Below are 20,059 nucleotides of genomic sequence, written 5' to 3' on the forward strand. Positions count from 1 at the left end.
ATGTCTCCTTGGCGTGCTGATCTGGTGGCTTCACAGCTGCATCAGGCGCTCGTGTAAGTTGAGAAGAATGCCAGTTCTTTCCGTCGGCCAGTTCGAACATGCATGGTCCCACTCGTTTTTGGATTGGAACTGGGTGAGTGAATTTGGGATGACCTTTGGGAACATGTGTCTGTTTTCTCACCCGAACTTTGTCTCCCACTTTGAAAGCAGGTGTGCGTGCCCTGGTGCCCTGGTGGTTCTCATGTGCCAGCACAACTAGTGTTTTCCGCAGGGAACGAGGCACCACAAAGCGAGAGCCACGGAGCACTAGGTTCTCATATACACTCAGTTCATAGCGCATTTTGAAATAGGGCTGAAGGTCAGGGCTCAGGGATTTTTGTGAAGCAGGCCAGCCTTTTTGAATTTGCAAGCGTAAGGCTGAGAGCTCTGTGCATGACATGGAAGCAGACTGGAACTCAGCAGGTGTAATGGCTGCTTGGGCTGTGGAGAGTAGGGCAACAACCTCAGGCTCTGTCTCAGGTTCATCAGCATCAGATGTAGGCAAGGGTAAGCGAGACAGACAGTCTGCAGTTTGGTTCTGTGCACCAGCCTGATAGACAATGTCGTAGTTGAAGCAGAGCAGTCGTGCGGACCACCTGGCGATGCACATTCCAGCCCTGTCAGTGCCTTTGGTGCAGAGGAGTGTAGTGAGGGCCTGATGGTCGGTGCGTAGGGTGAACCTATGGTCCCACAGGTATGTTCTCCATTTCTCGACTGCCCAAACACATGCTAAGGCTTCTTTCTCCACAGTCGCATACTTCCTTTCAGCCTGTGTAAGTGTCCTTGACGCAAAAGCAACAGTGCGCTCACTGTCGTCAGGGTGAATCTGTGTAAACACAGCACCTATGCCGTAGTCAGAGGCATCTGTAGAAATGATGCAGGGCAAGGTAGGGTCGTACAGGGCAAGTGCAGAGCTGTGCACAAGCAGTTGTTTCACCTCACTGAAGCACTTGTCAGCCTCAGCAGTCCAGCTGAACTCTGTGTCAGTGCGCAGGCAAGCACGCAATGGCTCCACCATGGTAGCGTAGTTGGGTATGAATTTGTTGTACCATGAGAGCATCCCAAGGAATGAACGTAAGGTAGCTGCATCATTTGGTGGAGGTGCTTGTTTGATTGCTTGGACATGTTCTTTGTCCGGCTCAATGCCCTTTGCAGTCACTAAGTGTCCCAAGAAGCACAGGCTGGGCTGTCTGAACTGGCACTTTTTCTTGTTCAGGCGCAGGCCTACCTTCCTCAGGCGCAGCAACACTATATCCAGTGCAGCATCATGCTCGGCTTGTGTACACCCATGGCATATGACGTCATCTAGGTAGCTCTGAACGTTGGACACTCCCACCAGCACAGTAGACATCATCTTTTGAAATGCAGCAGGAGCAGAAGCCAACCCATACGGCACACGGCAGTACCTGAATAGGCCCTCGTGGGTTATGAAGGCAGTGAGATCCCTGTTGTCCGGGTGTAGTGGTAGCTGGTGGTAGGCACTTTCCAGGTCGATTGTTGAGAAGAGTGTTGAGCCGGCAAGTTTTGTAAGCAGTTCCTCCATATGTGGTAGAGGATGACTGTCCACCACTATGGCTTTGTTGGGCTCTCGTAAGTCGGCACACATCCTGATGCCGCCCGTCTTCTTTTGTGTCACTACAATGTTTGACACCCAGGGTGACGCATCAACTCGCTCGATCACCCCTGCAGAAAGCAATCGTTTGAGTTCATCAGACACGGCAGATCGTACAGCAAAGGGTAGACGGCGCAGCTTCTGACTAACAGGTGAGACGGTCTCACGGATCTTTACTTTGTGCATGAACCCTTCAACGCAGCCCACCGATGGAGAATCAGCACTATCCATGGCGAGCTGTAGGACTGGGTTGGAAGCAGGTAAGTTGCACACAGGTGAAGCAGGAAGCACAGTGTCCCCTTCAATGTGCAGTTTCAAAGCAGAGATCAAGTCCATGCCCATCAGTGGGGTTCCACTCTCTGTCACATAGAAGTTTGCTTTGCAGGTTTCGTTGTCCCTCACCACTGTAGCAGGCATGCAACCCAGCACTGTAATTGGAGTTTTGGCATACGTCACTAAGCGGGCTGCAGGAGGCTGTAGGGGTATTCCTTTGAAGTTTTCCTCGACCAGGCACTTTGGTAGCACAGACACTGACGCACCAGTGTCAACGGTAAGTTTCACAGTCTTTCTTGCAGTTCCAGCTCGAATATCCACGGTACAATGGAGCTTGGCTGGTGATTCAGACTGTTGCAGTAAGAGCAGCGTGTATTCCGGAACTTCCACTTGCTGTACTCTATGCGTCCGTGCAGACCTACACACACGAGCAAAATGTCCTTTTTTCTTGCAATCTTTGCATACAACTTTAATCGCGGGGCACTCGGGTGCATTTGCTAGGTGTTTATCAGATCCACAGCGAAAACATTCACGAGAACTAGTCAGAGTGGAGGCGGAGCGGCTCGTCGGCAAAACTGATTGTGCATTCCCTCTACACCGCTGCCTGCTTTTCCCTCTGCTTTGAACTTGGACCACCTGAACTGGTAAGCTAGAATGACCAGCACTAGCCATAGCTTTCGCTTGCTCGCCAGCAGACTCAACTTGACTAGCAAGGGTAATGGCATCCTTCAGTGTCAATTTTGTCTTCAGCAGCAATCTTTCCACAAGTTGATCTTGGATCATGTCATCAGCATTTTCAAACTCACAGGTAGCAGCTAACTGGCGCAGCGCAGCAACGTATTGTACTATGGTTTCATCACGTAACTGAGCTCGCTTTCTAAAAGTGTGTCATTCCACTACGACATTTACCTTTGGTGTGAAGTATTCATGCAGAGCCTTTAGTGCCGTTGCTAGTGTAGTCCCCGTATCAGGCAAAGTGTAGAAGATCCTTTGGCCTTCGGTGCCCAGGCAGTGAAGTAGAAGAGTTCTTTGCCTTGCCTCGGTCCATTTTTGTCCTTCCACATCGATGACCAAGCAGTAGTTGTTGAACATTTTCTTCCGTGTCTTGAAGGGAATGGCAGGCTCCCCCGGCGCAGGAAGAAAAAAACTCGGCAGAGGTGTTGTAATAGCCATCGTAAAAAAATACAAAATAAGTCAGCATGTTGACCGAAAGTAAGCAAAAAAAACGCAGGAGTAAGTTCCTCGTCGCCAATTTGTTATGTTGTTTAGGTAGTAAGAATGCAAGACTCCGTAATAACTTTCTTAAACTTTATCTAAAGGTCTGCAACATGTACAGCAGGGAAACATCACATCACTGCTTCAAGTACTCCTTCTACATATGCTTACCAACTCCCAGGGTAACGGTGCCACCTAGTGGTGTGGCAGTATGCAGACACAACACATTATATGTTTCATGGTTTTACTGAACACATCATGTTAACATGACGGGGGGAAAGGTATGTGAATCTTTGGATTTAATAACTGGTTTTCCTTCCTTTGGCAGCAAAAACCTCAACCAAACATTTCTTGTAGTTGCAGATCAGACCTGCAGAACGGTCAGGAGGAACTTATCTTCACTAAACTGTTTCAGTTTAGCAATATTCTTAGGATATCTGGTGTGAATCACTCTCTTGAGGTCGAGCCGCAGCATCTCAATTGGGTTGAGGTCAGGACTCTCCAGAAGGCATATTTTCTTCTGTTGAAGCCATTCGGTTGTTGATTTACTTCTATATTTTGGGTCATTGTTCTATTCTCTGTTGAGCTTCAGTTCGTGAAAAGATGGTCTTAAGTTTTCCTGCAAAATGTCTTTGTTAACTTGGGAATTAAATTTTCCATTGATGACGGCAATCTCTCCAGGCCCTGATGCAGCAAAGCAGCCCCAAACCATGATGCTGCCTCCACCATGTTTCACAGTTGGGATGAGGTTTTGATGATGCCTTTTTTCTCCACACATAGCGTTGTGTGTTTCTTCCAAACAACCTCCCTGAGATAGTTTCATCAAGAGGAATGGCCATCAGTACATTTTATTAGTTACAGCACTTCCAGTCAGCCAGCTAACTTTGTCATACCAGCACAGCTGAAAAGACTTGTTACTTTTCCCCACCTTTTACACCAAATTAATCTGAGGAGTTGACCTGCCCTGCTGTTTAACTCTTAAGTTTTTCTTTGTAAAGAAGACTATCAAATGACTTCGCCAAACTCCGGTCCAAAACATTGAAACCGTCTGACATCATGTGCAGCTTGCTACCTAGCTAGAGACTGGCGCGAGGCTAGTGTGAAGTGTGTCTGTCTGTGAGTGCTTTGTGACGGTGAAGGGGCTCAGCAGCACCCGCTGGACAGAAACTGCGATAGAAGTCAGAAAGAGTGATAGAAGTCAAAAAGAGTGATAGAAGTCAAAAAGAGTGATAGAAGTCAGAAAGAGTGATAGAAGTCAGTCTCCAAACACAAGCAGCTACAAAAAAACACCAGAAATAGAAGCTTGATTTGTCGCTAGTCGTTTTTAATAAAGAAAATGCCGCTAAAAAGATTAGGAAAGTCTCAGGTTCAACTCAGAACAGAGTGAAAATTAAATGCTCCCAGCACGGATGTTTACACCAAAAGATCGCTGATTCGCTCATTTCGCTGTCAATCAAAAAGGTATTAAGCTTCAGACAGATTATCCAATCATCATGCAGAAGCCGAGCGTCCGGGCCGGCCGAGGCAAGCCCACTGCCCCATGGACCCCCAGAGACGCTGACCATCCGATAGGCGGAACAAAGCCCAGCATTTATCCAATGGCTCGTCTCGTTTCGCTGCACGCTTTGCTTCCCTATTGAACTCCACACTGTTTAAAGCACCGTGAAGCTGCGGAAATGAGTGAGAGGAAAGCTGCGTTACCAGTGATAAGAAGCTGATTCTGAAGTTCAGCGCGTTGTAGCGCATATTTATTCAGTGACATGTACACACAACAGTATATATTTGATCACTTATTTTTTTACCTTTTAGGGGAAGCTGAGCTTCCCTTGCAGTCTTAAAGCAATCGCCTCTGGTCCACAGTATATTTAACCAGGACTGCTGTGGAACATACAAGTGCTCTTTTACAACTTCAAACGTGCAGCAACGTTTTTTTTTTGGACAGCGGTGGCTTCCTCTGTGGTGTTATGTGGCTCTGTGGCTCTCTCTCTTATAAACTTCATTCTCGTTTAATGTTTTCCTTATTGTAGATTTTTCAACAAAAATGTTAGCATGTGCCAGAGATTTTTGTAAGTCTTCAGCTGATACTCTAGTATTCTTCCTCACCTCACTGATTTTTCTGTGCTGTGCTCTTGCAGTCATCTTTACAGGACAACCACGCCTAGGGAGAGTAACAGTAACAGTGCTGAACTTTCTCCATTTGTAGACCGTCTGTCGTACCGTGGACACATGAACATCAAGGCTTTTAGAGATTCTTTTGTAACCCTTTCCAGCTTCATGCAAGTCAACAATTCTTGAACATGGGTCTTCTGAGAGCTCTTTTGTGTGAGGCATCATCCACATCAAGTAATGCTTTTTAAGAGCAGCAAACTCAACACTGGTGTGTGTTTTTTATAAGGCAGGTGAGCTTTAATCAACACATTCAATCTCATCACATCCTGCCTCCAATTAGCTCTTAGAAAAGTCATTAGCCTAGGGGTTCACATACTCCCCTCACTGTGTATGTTAACATTTTGGACGCTATTGTACACCCTGTACACTCCAAGGCGTGTAGCGTGGCGCGTTACCATCATACACCCTGTCAATTTTCCCGCTTTGCGCACTCATCCTTAAAATAGCGTTGGACTTTAGGAATGTATTAACGCTGATGGGTGTGGTGGTCTGGAAATGACGTGTGTTTAGGTAAATTTCTGGCATGTTTCTATCTTGGCAGCAGAAAATAGACCTGCGAGACTGATCTGGTTATACCCCGACAAAAGTCAACAGTCAGTCTGACAGCCAGAACTGGATCACTGATCCATATATTGACATATTCTGACAGTTCTAAGGATTTATATTTATGTTCAGTACACAGACTTAATAACTGTAGCTTAATACAGCAGATATAGACATTCTGCTGTTTGAGAATTTTAACAGATGTTTATTCTCACTCAAATGCTGGAGTTTTCAAAAGAAAACTTAAAAGAGAAAAGCACTGAATATAAATGTATTTTATTTCGCTTCACTATTATCTAATTTAAATTCACCTTAATTTTTTTTTTTTGTAAAACATGTAGAATACACAGAAATATAAAGCTAAATGTTAGCATTCGTTTCTTATCACCAGGGCAAATTTATTAAAATAAAAAATATGTTAATTACTTAATTAATATCTCGTCTAACGCTCTAAAATGTCGCAGGCATGCATAGCGGAGGTTGGATTAAGATCAAAACACATTTAATGACCAATTTATATTATTATTTATTTTGTATTATCATTTATTTATTTAATTTATTATTTTTGCAACTGTAATGTAAATAATAACGGTCCTAAGATAGAGCCTTGTGGAATTCCTTATCTTACCTTAGTATAACTGGAAGACATATCATTTACCCTCACAAACTGATAATGATGGGTTAAGTATGATTTGAACCGTGATAAGGTAGTTCCAGTTACACCGACCATGTTCTCTAATCTTTCTAAAAGGATAGTATGATCTATTGAAGGGAAACACAGTCTTGGTTGACAACAAGAAGCAGATTGTTTGTTTTACCATTGTTTTAAAGTTGTGTTGTAAAGAGGTAGAGTTACAGGTATACAGTAAATAGCCCTAGTTGAATAATGTTCTAATCCATATTGTGGTAAGAACTACTCAACTAAGTAAAGAACAAATAATCTAAGATGTGATGGTCAGTCAGTCTGAAAAACTTTAAGAATTTTAAAAGTATTCTCAAGTGCAGTCACAAATAACATTAAAAACGTTATGATGTAACTTCAGGACTGCCCCAAAAAGGCAAGAGTTTTTGGTCTGTTTAACACTTCCTTATGTAATCCGTGATAGCTTGTAGGAGTTCAATATTAATTTACAGGAAAAATATTAATTAGGTAGAAATGAATTAGAAAGTGTGTCCAAACGTTTGTCTAGTATTGTATCTGTTTATTTATCATATAATATAATTATTTTATAATGAATAAAATGCTATATATATTTATAGAAATCTGTATTCTATGTTTTGGCTCATGGTAAATGAGGGTTACTGTCAGTGTGCTCAGAGTCTAAATACAGGTTTATTGATTGATTGACCTAGAAAAGTTCAGCAGCTGAGAAGTCCAGACATGGAGAAGGCTAAAATTAAAATCTGCAATAATCCTGTTTCAAAGCATTTAACATTATTTATTACCCATCAAATTCCCCAAGGGTTACTTTGCCACTCACCCCCACCCACTCCACATGTGTGTGTGTGTGTGTGTGTGTGTGTGTGTGTGTGTGTGTGTGTGTGAGTGAGAGAGAGAGGAAACCCCGTCTTTCTGCCGGAAATGAGCTCTTGAGTCACTCATCTCTTTAACCACATTTTATAAATACTCCCTAAACAGGCATCTGGTTTCCATAGACACTGTTTTGGTTACCTAGCAACACAAACAAACGATGGGATGTGATGTGATAGCAGAATACACTGAACATAAACATTATTAGTGTGATTCTATTAATAAAGAAACATCAAGATTTCCCCTGAACTGCAGTTCGCCAGTTTTTCCATCTGCAAAATAGAAAAATTTGTAATTGAAATTTTGTTTTAGTGCCACTTTCTAATGAACACATTTTTATGGAATGATCACAATGATAATTATGACTGCTACACAGCAAATGCCTTGTGGAATGTAAGTTTACTATATGCGTATACAGCGTCCTCCATAATTATTGGCACCCCTGGCAAATAAGCGTTTTTGGCTTCTAATAAATTATTTTAAAATAATATAAGACATCAATTAAAAAAAGAGAAAAATCTAAGCTTTAATTCAAGTGCCTTTATTTGGGCGGAAAAAAAAATCACACATTAAGAAATAAATATTTTAAATGAAATCATGTGTGCCACAATTATTGGCACCCCTGGTGTTAATACTTTGTACAACCTTCTTTTGCCAAAAAGACAGCACTTAATCTTCTCCTATAACTTCTCACAAGATGAGAGAATACAGAAAGAGGGATCTTTGACCCTTCCTCTTTACACAACCTCACTAAATCCTCCAGAGTCCTTGTGAACCATTTCTGAGTAGATTTGGCCACATGTTTAGGGTCATTATCTTGCTGAAAGACCCAGTGATGACCCATCAAAATGTCTTTTCAAAGAGTTCATGATTTCATGTAACCTTACCAGGTTCCCAGGTCCTTTGGCGGAGAAACAGGCCCACAACATCACCGATGCTTCACCATATTTCACAGTGGGCATGAGGTGTTTTCTGCATACTCATGCTTAGTTACGTCAGACCCACTTTGTTTTAGTGTTTGTTCCCAAAAAGCTTTATCTTGGTCTCATCTGACCAAAGCACACTGTCCCAGTTAAAATCCCAGTACAGCCTGGCAGACTCCACCCATTTACACTTACGATTATAACTCAGAAAATACTTTCTTCGTGCTGCACGCCTCCCAAACAGCTTGTTAGCCTGTAGATGATAGCGCCTGATGGTTGTTTTGGAGGCCTTCTAACCCCAAGATGCTCCATCTGATTCAGTTCTCTTACAGTGAACTCTGAAGAACTTTTTACTTGTCTTACCGTGCTTCTCACTGTGCGCGGTGGCAAGATACTCTTGTGTCCTCTTCCAGGCTTGTTTGTCACGGTTTAGATGTTTTAACTTTATGATAATTGGTCTGACTGTAGATAAGGGCATCTGCAGGTGAGTCCCTGATTTTTGAAAGTCGACACACATCTGCCTCATTTGAATAGTTTTCAAAAGATTGAAAATAGAAATGTGTGTGAAAAAAGAAAGAAAGAAAGAAAGAAATGAGGAAAAGAGAGAGAAGAGGAAAAAGGTGAGAAATGAAGAGTAAAATAAAGAGAGAGGGATGCAGGGAGACACTGGAAGCGAGCAGGAAAGTGGGAGTGACCAATAGAGAGAGTAAGAGAAAGAGGGAGTGACTGCTGGATGGAGAAAGAGAGAAAAAATCAGCAGCGTTGTGTTTTTTTCTCCTAATGTGGTAAAGCTCTGTTCAAAGAGAGAGTGAGAGAGAGAGAGAGAGAGAGAGAGAGAGAGAGAGAGAGAGAGAGAGAGAGAGAGAGAGAAAGGGGTTTCCTTCAGCGTCCACTCTGTCTGCACAGCCCTGGATCAGACTGACCGGCCCAGAGCAGGAGGTAAGACTGTGTGTGAGTGAGTGTGTGCTGTAGTAGAGATACCTCAGACTCCAGATTGTACTTTGAGGGGTGCTTTAGCTGTACTGGGGGGGCGTTTTCTGTACTGTGGGGGGGGCTTCTTTTGTACTGAGGGGTGCTTCAGCTGTACTAAGTGGGGCTTTAGCTGACTAACAGACTGACTGTAACCTACACACTCTTTATGTTATAACAGGTTATATGACAGTACACACTGTTATAACACATTGATAACAATCAGTGTTGACTACACTTATGCACTGCTTATAGCTTGCAACGGTTTTGAACCTGCAGTGTATGTGTGTGTGTAAGTGTGTGTGTGTGTTTGTGTGCATGCGCTAGCTGGCAGATCTGTACTATTGTAATTATACTGAACATTTCATATTATTGTTATAATTGCATACTAATATACTTCAGCTAAGTGAAGAGGATTGTTAAAACTGGTAGTATAGAAACTCATTCTGGGTACCATGACATGTGTGCGTGTGTGTAGGAACACACCCACCAGATCACTCACAGAGCAGATGGGTGTGATCATTTATTCACAAACAAAAAAGGCATCATTAAAAATAGAAAAAAATTTTTTTTAGATGATTTCATATTATTGTCTCTTTTTAAAAAAAATGAAAAAAAAAAAAAATCAAGATATCCAGATTGTTACTTTAGAATCATTTTGCAAACTGTGTTCCAGTTTTAATAGTTAAATGGCACTACTTTTACTACAGAATTATCTTGTTTCTGTAGCTTTGTCTTTTTTTTTGTTTACAAATTGTTAAAGTTAATAAATTATATATGATAATATGTCTACACAGATGAGATGGGTGACAGTTTAAGTCACCGTGGTCACAGTGGTTGTTAGCAACATAAACCTGGACTAGAACCTGGACTACCTGCAAATATCAGAATCTATGCTCTATGATCAATTCAGATAATTACATTTTTTCACTGAACTGCTTCTTTGTAGAATCTGAGCTGTAAAATTGAGCTGATTATGAAGGGGTGTGGCATGCATGCAGTTTGCTTTAGACAGTCAGGCAGCAGTGTGTGTGTGTGTAACCAGGCTTATGTAAGCTGTGTTCAGTAGCTGCTCTGAGTAGGTTTGGGATACTCTGCTAAATTAAAGAGGAAATTTAGTTACTAATGGAAAGCTGGGGTCATGTGACATCATCCCCTTTTTTGTTCTGTTGCAAGATGAGCTAAAAGGCCATTCTGTGGTCAGTAATGTTCTGAGATTCGCTTAAAGGTCAAAGTGAAAAGGCCATTTTACAATTGTAATGGCACTTCTATTGCTTTTCTGATGGATTGCTGCTGTATGCAAAGTGGATTCAATTAGCTGGATTTATGCCATCAGTGAGTCACAGACATGTAGACGAAATGGGGACAAGGTAAAACGGTAGTTCAGACCAATTTTTCACTTTAATCTTTAAAGTTTTAACCTGATAATTATTTGAATGGCATATTTCATGATGCAGTCTCTAGATATTAACTGAAATAACAGAGAACTGGAAATCATACAACAATGATCAGGACCAATAATAAGCAGGAGGAGGGATCTCAGAACAAATGAGATGATGATTACAACCAATCACATTTAAGAGGAGTCTCTCTTAGCACCAAAATCAGTCAGGAGGAAGAGTCTCGAAGCCATCTAAGTGCAATTAGGACCAATCACAATCTTATGTTTTTTCAGAATACAAACAGTGATTTAAAAGCAATTATTTGCAGAGAGTCAGGAGTCTCAGGCTAAACGTGGTAGGTAAAACCAATCCCAGCCAATAGGCTTACAACTAGGACTAATCTCAGTCAGGGGAGGAGCTTCAGACTTAACAAGGTGGTGATTAGGACCAATCCTAGCCAGAGAGAGGCATCTCAGAATGACCAAGATAACAATTAGGACTAATGACAGTCAGGGGGAGGAGTCTCTAGAAAAAGAACATTTAAATAGGACTAATGACAGTCAGGGGGAGGAGTCTCTAGAAAAAGAACATTTAAATAGAACTAATGACAGTCAGGGGGAGGAGTCTCTAGAAAAAGAAAGTTTAAATAGGACTAATGACAGTCAGGGGGAGGAGTCTGTGAACAAAATAAAGTTTAAATAGGACTAATGACAGTCAAGGGGAGGAGTCTGTGAACAAATTAAGTTTAAATAGGACTAATGACAGTCAGGAGGAGGAGTCTCTAGACAAATGAAGTTTAAATAGGACTAATGACCGTCAGGGGGAGGAGTCTCTAGACAAATGAAGTTTAAATATGAATAATTACAGTCGGGGGGGGGGGGGGTCTCTAGAAAAATGTAGTTTAAATAAGACTAATGACAGTCAGGAGGAGGAGTCTCTAGAAAAATAAAGTTTAAATATGAATATGACAGTCAGGGGGAGGAGTCTCTAGAAAAATAAAGTTTAAATATGAATAATGACAGTCAGGGGGAAGAGTCTTTAGACAAATGAAGTTTAAATAGGACTAATGACAGTCAGGGGGAGGAGTCTTTAGACAAATTAAGTTTAAATAAGACTAATGACAGTCAGGGGGAGGAGTCTCTAGACAAGTGAAGTTTAAATAGGACTAATTACAGTCAGGGGGAGGAGTCTCTAGAAAAAGAAAGTTTAAATAGGACTAATTACAGTCAGGGGGAGGAGTCTGTGAACAAAATAAAGATTATTTAGGACTAATCACAGTCAGGGGGAGGAGTCTCTAGAAAAATTAACGAAAAATACCCTTAAACGATCTCAAAATTCAAAAGATTCAGTGATATTTAGGAGGTAAATATACACAGAATAAAACGTACAGGGTTCTGAACATATTTATTTACCACAGAATGTGACAGAGGACAGTTTTTGAAAAGCCCATTCAAATTCCATATTTACTTGAACAGCTTAGACACAGAACCCCAAATATGGGCATAAACAACAGTGTACCTTCTACAAAATGACGACACGACACTATAGTGGTCTATTAGGACTAATCAAAGGGAGGAGTCTGGCTGGGGTATATGCCTACATTACTTGTTAGCTACATTAGTCTCATAGCTCCAGTGCTAAAAGAAGCCACTGGTGAAATTTGAACTTTTGTTAAGGTATTCCTTTAAAACCCCATTAGAGAGTGAGAGAGTGGGGTGTGAGTGTTGGAGGCAGCTGAAAGGTAGAATTGTGTAGGAGGAGGAGGTTGTGGGGCTGGTGAGAAGGGTACAGTAAAATGGAAAACTTTAGGCATGTTTCTCTCTCTCTTTCCGCTGTTTGGAGGGATCCTTAACATCTGGGACACATCAGCTAAAACACATAAAGCTGGAAACTCTGACACAGAACTAGAAGAGTGAGCAAGAGAGTGAGAAGGTAAGAGCGGGAGGGAGAAAGAACAGTGAGGGAGGAGTGACTCATGACTCGACTATTCGTGCTTAAAACATAGCCTCTCTGAGGTGAAAAAACAGAGAGAATCTCCCTCCTGTTAAAATCTCCCTCCCCCCTCTCTCTGTCTCTCTCTCCATATCTGGCTTGTCTTCTTGCCCTGTATTTGCACCTGAAGTCTCCATCTCTAGTTTGTTTGCGTGAATCATGGATTTCATTATCAGTGTCCACTATGAATTTCTTAGTAAATACAATTGAATTAATTATCCAATATCTGTTATAAATAACATATTGCCTATAATGACTGATTCAGTGTCTACAATTAATTATTCTGCATCCACTCTTATCCCCCATGAATTATTTAGCACCCACTATTACCTATTCAACTATAGACTATTCACTATCCACTATGATTTTCATTCATTATTATGAACTAAGTTCTAATAAATGGCATATAAAACTCTGAATAAATGAACAACTAAACCAGCCTGACGTGAAACCCATCTGAAGAGGGGAGCAGGTTCTTCTAAATTTGAGTTTCTGCATTAAATTCAGAGAGCACACACAAAATATGCAATTTTACAGTAATATTTATACAGAAATATCCAAGATTAGCTTTGAAATACAGCTTTGGATTGATGTCATTTAAGCAAATGAGGACACTCTACTGTACTTCACATTACTTCCTAATGTAACTATAACTAATATAACCTATCCTATTGCTTTCATACAAAGAAAGATCGGGTCATTATGGTCATTAGGCTTTGCCTCAGGATGAGCTAGCTACAGATCTTGTTAAAAGTACACGCTTTTGGCTTTTAAATATACAAAGATTCTCCCAGTCAGGAAACGTTGGCTGGAGTTTTTCCAGCTTTGCTTGTTAGGAGAATCTATTTAGCAAACTTTCAAGTGTGTCCTTTATTAATGACAAATACTCAATTATATTTTTACTTAACAAATTGTCTAATTGTATATTTTGATTAATATACTCTTTAAAACTCTCTTCAACTATTCAGTTTTCTCTAAATATGATTGATACGGTATCCGATATAAATTATTTATTACCTTCCATTAACTATATAGTATCCATTTTAAACTATTACAGATCATGCAGTATCATAAAAAAGTTGTTCAGCATACACTGCAAATTTTGCATAGACTAATATGAATTATTCAATATCCATTATGAATTATCAAGTGTCTATTATGAGTCATTTAGTCTTTGCAAAATCAATAATACCCTCATAAGATATAATATAATAATAATTATAGATATTAGTGTTTTAGGATTAATAATAACAGTGATAATGTTTAAGTAAAAGCACAAAATTATTTATATGTGTATAAATATATACTGTGTATACGTACATGTGTCTATATGGTATGGGTACACACACAGTGTATACAGTATATATTTAGAACGTGCTATAGTTACTATTTCATTCTTTTCTCTAAGGCTAGGACAGCTGTGTATATAATATCTTTTTCTCCTTTTATGGTCACTCCTTTTTTCATCCCTCACTCCTGTTACTCTCCTCCCTCCCCCTTTTCCACCACCTCCATTGGTGTGAAGAGTTGATTTGAAACTGAAAGGTGTGGTCACTCTGTTTATAACAAACCTCGCTGTGTATGTGTTTTATGAGAGGGATTCCATCCTGCCGAAGTGAAGTGTAGGAGTGGCAATGGTCTGAATGTGGCGATTGTTCTGCTATCAGGCTCCTCCCACACGCGCTGATGACAGATGGATTGTGGGGTTGAGTAAAGGTCTCGGTTGTGCCGTGCTGGACTAAATAGCCGGAATACATTACTCACAGGCTCTTACAGGGCGGCCGCCTGGCAGGCAGGCCTTCCTCAGCTGCTGCTCTGAGACCTTTTTGTTGAAGCTCTGATGGCATTAAACAGAAGGAGGAGAATTTGTTAACATTTTAACATTTCACTCTTTTGCGTAAGCGCTGCAGTCGCGTGAATACAGCTGCCATTGCTGCTATAATATAACTTTTGTTTCACAAACCAAGTATTATTCACCACCTGTTTATTAGAGCCCCCACACCTTCCACTCACTGGCCACTTTATAAGAAACACCTATACTCTTTTGCTTTCATTGACTGGCCATTTTATTAGAAAAATCTACATTGCGCTTCTCTACACCCCTTTATCAGAAATGTCTACATTGTCTTCCATTTGATTGGCCACTTTATTAGAACCCCATTAGAACCCCCTTTCTGGTAGGTCCACTACTCTCTTTAGTCTTCGTAAGGCATGTATCTTTTATAAGGTGTGGAGCTACGAGGCATGGGTTTCTGGTGAAATGTGCATTGTAAATTGTATAGAATTGATAAAAACCTTGTTAATCCTGTATTCTTTTGTGTTTATAGATATTCCAGAGTCGCAGAAGGGCAAGTCAAGCTCAAGTTTGAAAGTTTTTCACGCAGTCATCCTGCCTGAGTGCATCTCATCATGGCGATAGTTTTCCGCTCCTCTCCACTGCTGTGGACACGTGTGGCGGCCATGGTGTTCGCCTGTGTGGCCTTCAGCGTTGCCCTGTACGGTGCCGCCCTCCCCCATGGCACAGGTGACTGGTGCATTTTCTGCTGGAGCTTCAGCTTCGCCGGCACACTCCTGGTGGTTCTAGTGGAGCTCTGCGATGTCCAGGGCAGAGTCCCGGTCTCCTGGAAGAACTTCCCCATCACTTTCGCCTGCTATGCCTCTCTTCTGTGCCTTTCTGCCTCCATCATTTTCCCCCTGTACTTCTTGAAGGGCTACAGCGACCGCAGTGAGAAAGTCAACTGCCGCATTGTCTCCACTGTCTTCTCCTGCCTGGCCACCCTGGCCTACCTGAGCGAGGTCAGCCTGAGCAAGGCCCGACCAGGAGAGGTGTCCGGTTACATGGCTACTGCTCCCGGTTTGCTGAAGGTGTGCGAGACCTTTGTGGCCTGCATCATCTTCGTCTTCATCAGCGACCCGATTTCATACAACCAGAATGCTGCCACCAAGTGGTGCCTGGCTGTCTACTGCATCTGCTTCATCCTGTCGGCGGGCATCATTGTGCTTTGTGTTGCCGAGTGGACCGGATGCCTGCCGTTCCCTTTCGCCCGTTTCCTGTCCACCTACGCCCTGTTAGCCGTAGCCATGTACCTGTCGGCGACCATCGTCTGGCCCATCTACAAGTTTGATGAAAAGCATGGAGGCATAAGCCACAGGCCCAACAACTGCGGCTCCATGTTAGGCCTGTGTCCATGGGACAAGTTGCTGGCAATCGCCGTGCTGTCCGCTCTGAACTTCATCCTCTATCTGGCTGACCTCATTTACTCGGCCAGGCTGGTGTTTGTCACAGTGTAACCCTGGTGTTTTTGTTGTGGTTGTTCTTATTTCCTCACTGTTTGGGCTCATAGAGTCCCCTATGCTGTATGTGTTTCAATAATAACCTAGTTTTGCCTTCATTTTTGTTTTAATATTATACTAAAGGAACCAATAGATAGAAAACTAAATCTCAACCTTTTCCAAAAACTGGCCACCAAAATTGGACCATAATTGCAGGAGAACCCTGAAATTGTGTCTTCGTTGTGTAGTCCACTCCCTACCCATGTTAGGCACTCTGGGTCTAAAGTCTAGTCTACCCTTTACACTTTACCTGAACTACAACAAAACATCATACATTTAATTTCCTCTGTCACAGAATTATCCCAGGACTAATGAAATCTACAATGATGGCATTGTAAATACAATTTATTGCATCACATCTATGAAATCAATAAAAACAAAACTAAAAAGCACTTAAATATGTAAAACCTTCAATTTATCGGTTTAAAACAATTACGCAATCAGAAGATTTGTCCATGCTTTTATAAGGATGACATTTTGAATACGTAATGTATTTCTTGTATTATGCAAAAGAAGTTCTCAAGTTTTCACAATTCCATGTATCAGAGATAAAAAAAAATCTTCACTATCTATCCCTGTGGTAAAAACACACAGTCCACACACCATACATGTAGACCTGCGTACACTATTATCTTGAATGTCTTTGAATCCTCTTTGAAGTTTACACCCTGGAAAGGAGCTAAAAAATGACAATCCTACATGCTATGCTAACACTGTTGTTAGACAGCAACAACATAAGACCTTTAAATATCCAAACAAGACCAGTGAGCTTTGTTCAGTGTGGGAGTTGTGAAGCAGCAAATCCATTCTACACAGATTAATTTTACCCAAATTTGGCAGATGCACTGTAGCTAATGCAATCAGTTTATTTATCACAAAACTACTGTGGCTGTGGTTTAGTCCACAAGGCTTTAACTAAACTAAAGCAATAGCTAGCTAAACTGAAACTGTCTGTATTACCAACAGTTAGCAATCTACAGCTAGCCAGCAAAACTGCTACCCAAAGCTTAGTGGATGTTTAATATATTATACTTAACTTCAACCTCTTTTTAACCTCGTTTTGGGGGTCAAATAATAGAACTTATGCTATTGAAAGCTGTTTACATTGGCAGAAAGAATTTTGCAAAAATTTATGGGTGCAACCCACATATTCAGCTCTACTACTCATCCTACAAATGCATGTTCCTTACAAATATGGTTCCATTTAAAAGGGAAAGCAATAATATAATTGTTATTGCCAAAAAGCATTGTTACAGCAAAGATGTAATCTACTCAACACGAATTTCCTTATTTTTGTGCTATGTTCGTGTTTTTACCACAGGATATAACAGTGGAGATTCTTTTGCTAACATCCATAGTTCCTAATATAAGAACAATGTAGACTTTGGAATTAGACACTCCATTAGATGCATATTATTACACTGTTAATTATGTTTTTTTTATTGTTTATCTTGGATTATATTGTTTGTAAACACATTTTGCTTTATAGCAATAGTTACATCTTTGTAGAATAATAATTAGCAAAAGGCAACAGTATTATACTAATAAATCAGTGTTAGGTGTGTTAAGGAGCTGTTATGGAAGGTCTGGGGTCTCCAGGACCTTAAACAGACAACACGGGTTAAAATGGTTGGAGTGAAGAGTGTGTTAAAAGCCTGGCTCATTGCCAGGGAGGCATCTGTAGTGTTATGGTTAGTCTAAACCAAAGCTCTGTAAAGGTCAACATCCGCAAGGCTAGTGGCCTGGTGGTCCACAAGATAATCTGTCGGTAGGCTATTAAAATCATATTTTTGATGTGTTCTCAGTGCCTTATTATGTCAGGGCCCTCAGAATTCTAACAATAAAATGTTGAGATATTTTGAGCTTATTGGTGTGAAAATAGCGATTTCTTTGCATGGAAACTGCTTTGCCCCTATCACTAGCATTGTTAGCCTGTTGGGAGCATTGGCTAAAATGCTGTATTTGTGAATGCTGGGGGAAAGTAGAGGTGTTTCACAAACCTTCATACTCATTATCATGTTTCACTAGTAAACCCCAAGTCCATTTCACACCAGATTTCTAACTTAAAGCAGTATATTAAGTGAACCATTGGCCATGAGTCCAGTTCTACTCAAACAAGAAATGCCTGAACAATAAATGAGGTGTTTTTTGTTGTTGTTGTTTTTTAGTAAGTGATTATTTCTTTTATAGCTATGTAAGTTTACAGTTTAGTGCAACATGCTGTGTTTGTCACCTTTCAGCAATCATACAATACCAAAGAAGCTTTGAAATAGAATTTACAGTGCTTTAAATTCAGGTAGAATTTCAACTGTTGCTCAGACGGGCTCAGATGAGATAATCATAGATGTGTAGGATAGATATTATTAAGTGGTCTTTATGTTTATCCATTATATCAATAACATGCAGGATAATTTACTTACATCAAATCCTCTCTATGATACTTGACTATATGAATATTCAACATGTAACACTGGTGCTTACTGACTAGTGCATAAAGTACAGGCCTGTGGTTAAGGTTCTGCTCATCTTATATTATCTTGTCTCGACTTGAATTACTAGAAGTTGAATTATAATGGCGAACTAAGTGTATATTCTGACATATCATAGATCATATATTCAATTAGAAATATTAAGCAGCGTTAAACCTGTTGATGGCAAATTAAGTATGTTTTGCTTTTCAACTCAGCAAAAATAAACAAATGCTGAAATCTTTTAAATCTTGTTGGTATCTCTGGTCTTTCTTTTCAGGTTGTTACCAGAAGACACGTTACAGTGGTGTTGAATCGAACCAGTTGTGAATGGGTCACCATGACTAAAACGCTGAAGGCCTCTCAGAACTCTGATAAAACTGTATATCAGATATAAGGCAATGTATTCATAATCATAACCTTTTGGTAATACATTTTTGTAAATCAGCTTTTAGGGGTCCAGACATCTGATTTTATTAATCACCACTCTAAACAATTCTGCCTAGATATACAGTAGCAAGGAAAACATCTTCTCCTTCTTTTTTTTCTTCATTTTTTTCTAAGTTACAAATGAGTACTGACGTCATGCAGACTATGAAGATAACATGAGGAATCATATAGTAACATAAAAGTTACCAAAGTTATGTGAAGCATTTAGGGGCACTTATCTGGGGTGCTGTTAAATTGCGGTTTTCTAAAGCTGGTTAACCTGATGAACTCATCCTGTGGAACAGAGAACTTTTTCTCTTTTTGTCCTGAAGTGGTCCTGATGAGTGACAAAAACACTGAATTTAAGGTTTATCAAAGTGTAACTATTGACTAGCACGGTATATTCTCTAGAATGTAAAAAATACTGACATAAATTATGGTAATGATAAGTTAAGTAAATGTATTGTTTGATTGACAGGAAACATAAGGGCCAGTAGAATAGAGATACAGTTGCAAAATGCTTATAGTGTTTACAGTAAGAAGAGAATGAATGAAAATGTCTACAAATCAGTGTAAACATTTTTATAATATTCTCACAACACTCTTTCATAGTGGGTATATTAGACAATGTCAATAATAGCTGTATTATACCATTGAATCATAAAAACAGTATGTTAAGCTAAAACTCTCAGTGTGTGTGTGTGTGTGTGCGTGTGTGTGTGTTTCTTTGCTTTTTCTCTGTAAACTGTATCAGTTACACAGACACCTCCCAGCAACCAAACAAAGAAAGATCACTGTGTGTGTGTGTGTGTGTGTGTGTGGCTGTCTCTGACTGTTACGGGGTCGTGGGGGTGATTCACTGTGTGATCAAGAAGGGTTTGTAGTATTGTTCTGTGGTGTCTTTGTGGTATCTTTGTGGTGTGTGTGTTTTGTGTGTGATTTGTGTGTGTGTGTGTTTGTGTGTCGAAATCAAGCTCTGACAAAAAGCTGTCTAAAGGAAATGACCTCTTTGTATGTGTGAGTGTGTGTGTGAGTGTGTGTGTGTGTGTGTATCTGGATGGTTGTGTGAAAGCTCAGACAGCAGAGATACAGATGGCAGCTCTGATGTCAGCAGAGATAGAGAGTATCTTCTGCATTCTACACACTCTAAGATACTTATACTGCATCAAACAAACCCAAAC

General features: G+C 40.6%; 1 protein-coding gene across 1 annotated transcript; it reads left to right on the forward strand.

The window, feature by feature from the left end:
* Positions 1-8,996: 8,996 nt before the first annotated feature.
* On the forward strand, positions 8,997-18,698 carry myadmb (myeloid associated differentiation marker b). Its single transcript, XM_007236328.4, has 2 exons — positions 8,997-9,244; positions 14,976-18,698. Exon 2 carries the CDS (start codon positions 15,058-15,060, stop codon positions 15,937-15,939), a length of 882 nt encoding a protein of 293 aa, XP_007236390.1. The 5' UTR covers positions 8,997-9,244; positions 14,976-15,057; the 3' UTR covers positions 15,940-18,698.
* The last annotated feature ends 1,361 nt before the right edge of the window (positions 18,699-20,059 follow it).

Source organism: Astyanax mexicanus, chromosome 8 (assembly GCF_023375975.1).
Source record: "Astyanax mexicanus isolate ESR-SI-001 chromosome 8, AstMex3_surface, whole genome shotgun sequence".
NCBI classification, from domain to species: domain Eukaryota; kingdom Metazoa; phylum Chordata; class Actinopteri; order Characiformes; family Acestrorhamphidae; genus Astyanax; species Astyanax mexicanus.

Bases quoted from the DNA above. Each gene is read 5' to 3' on its own strand.
- myadmb (XM_007236328.4), top strand. From the start codon at position 15,058: ATGGCGATAGTTTTCCGCTCCTCTCCACTGCTGTGGACACGTGTGGCG.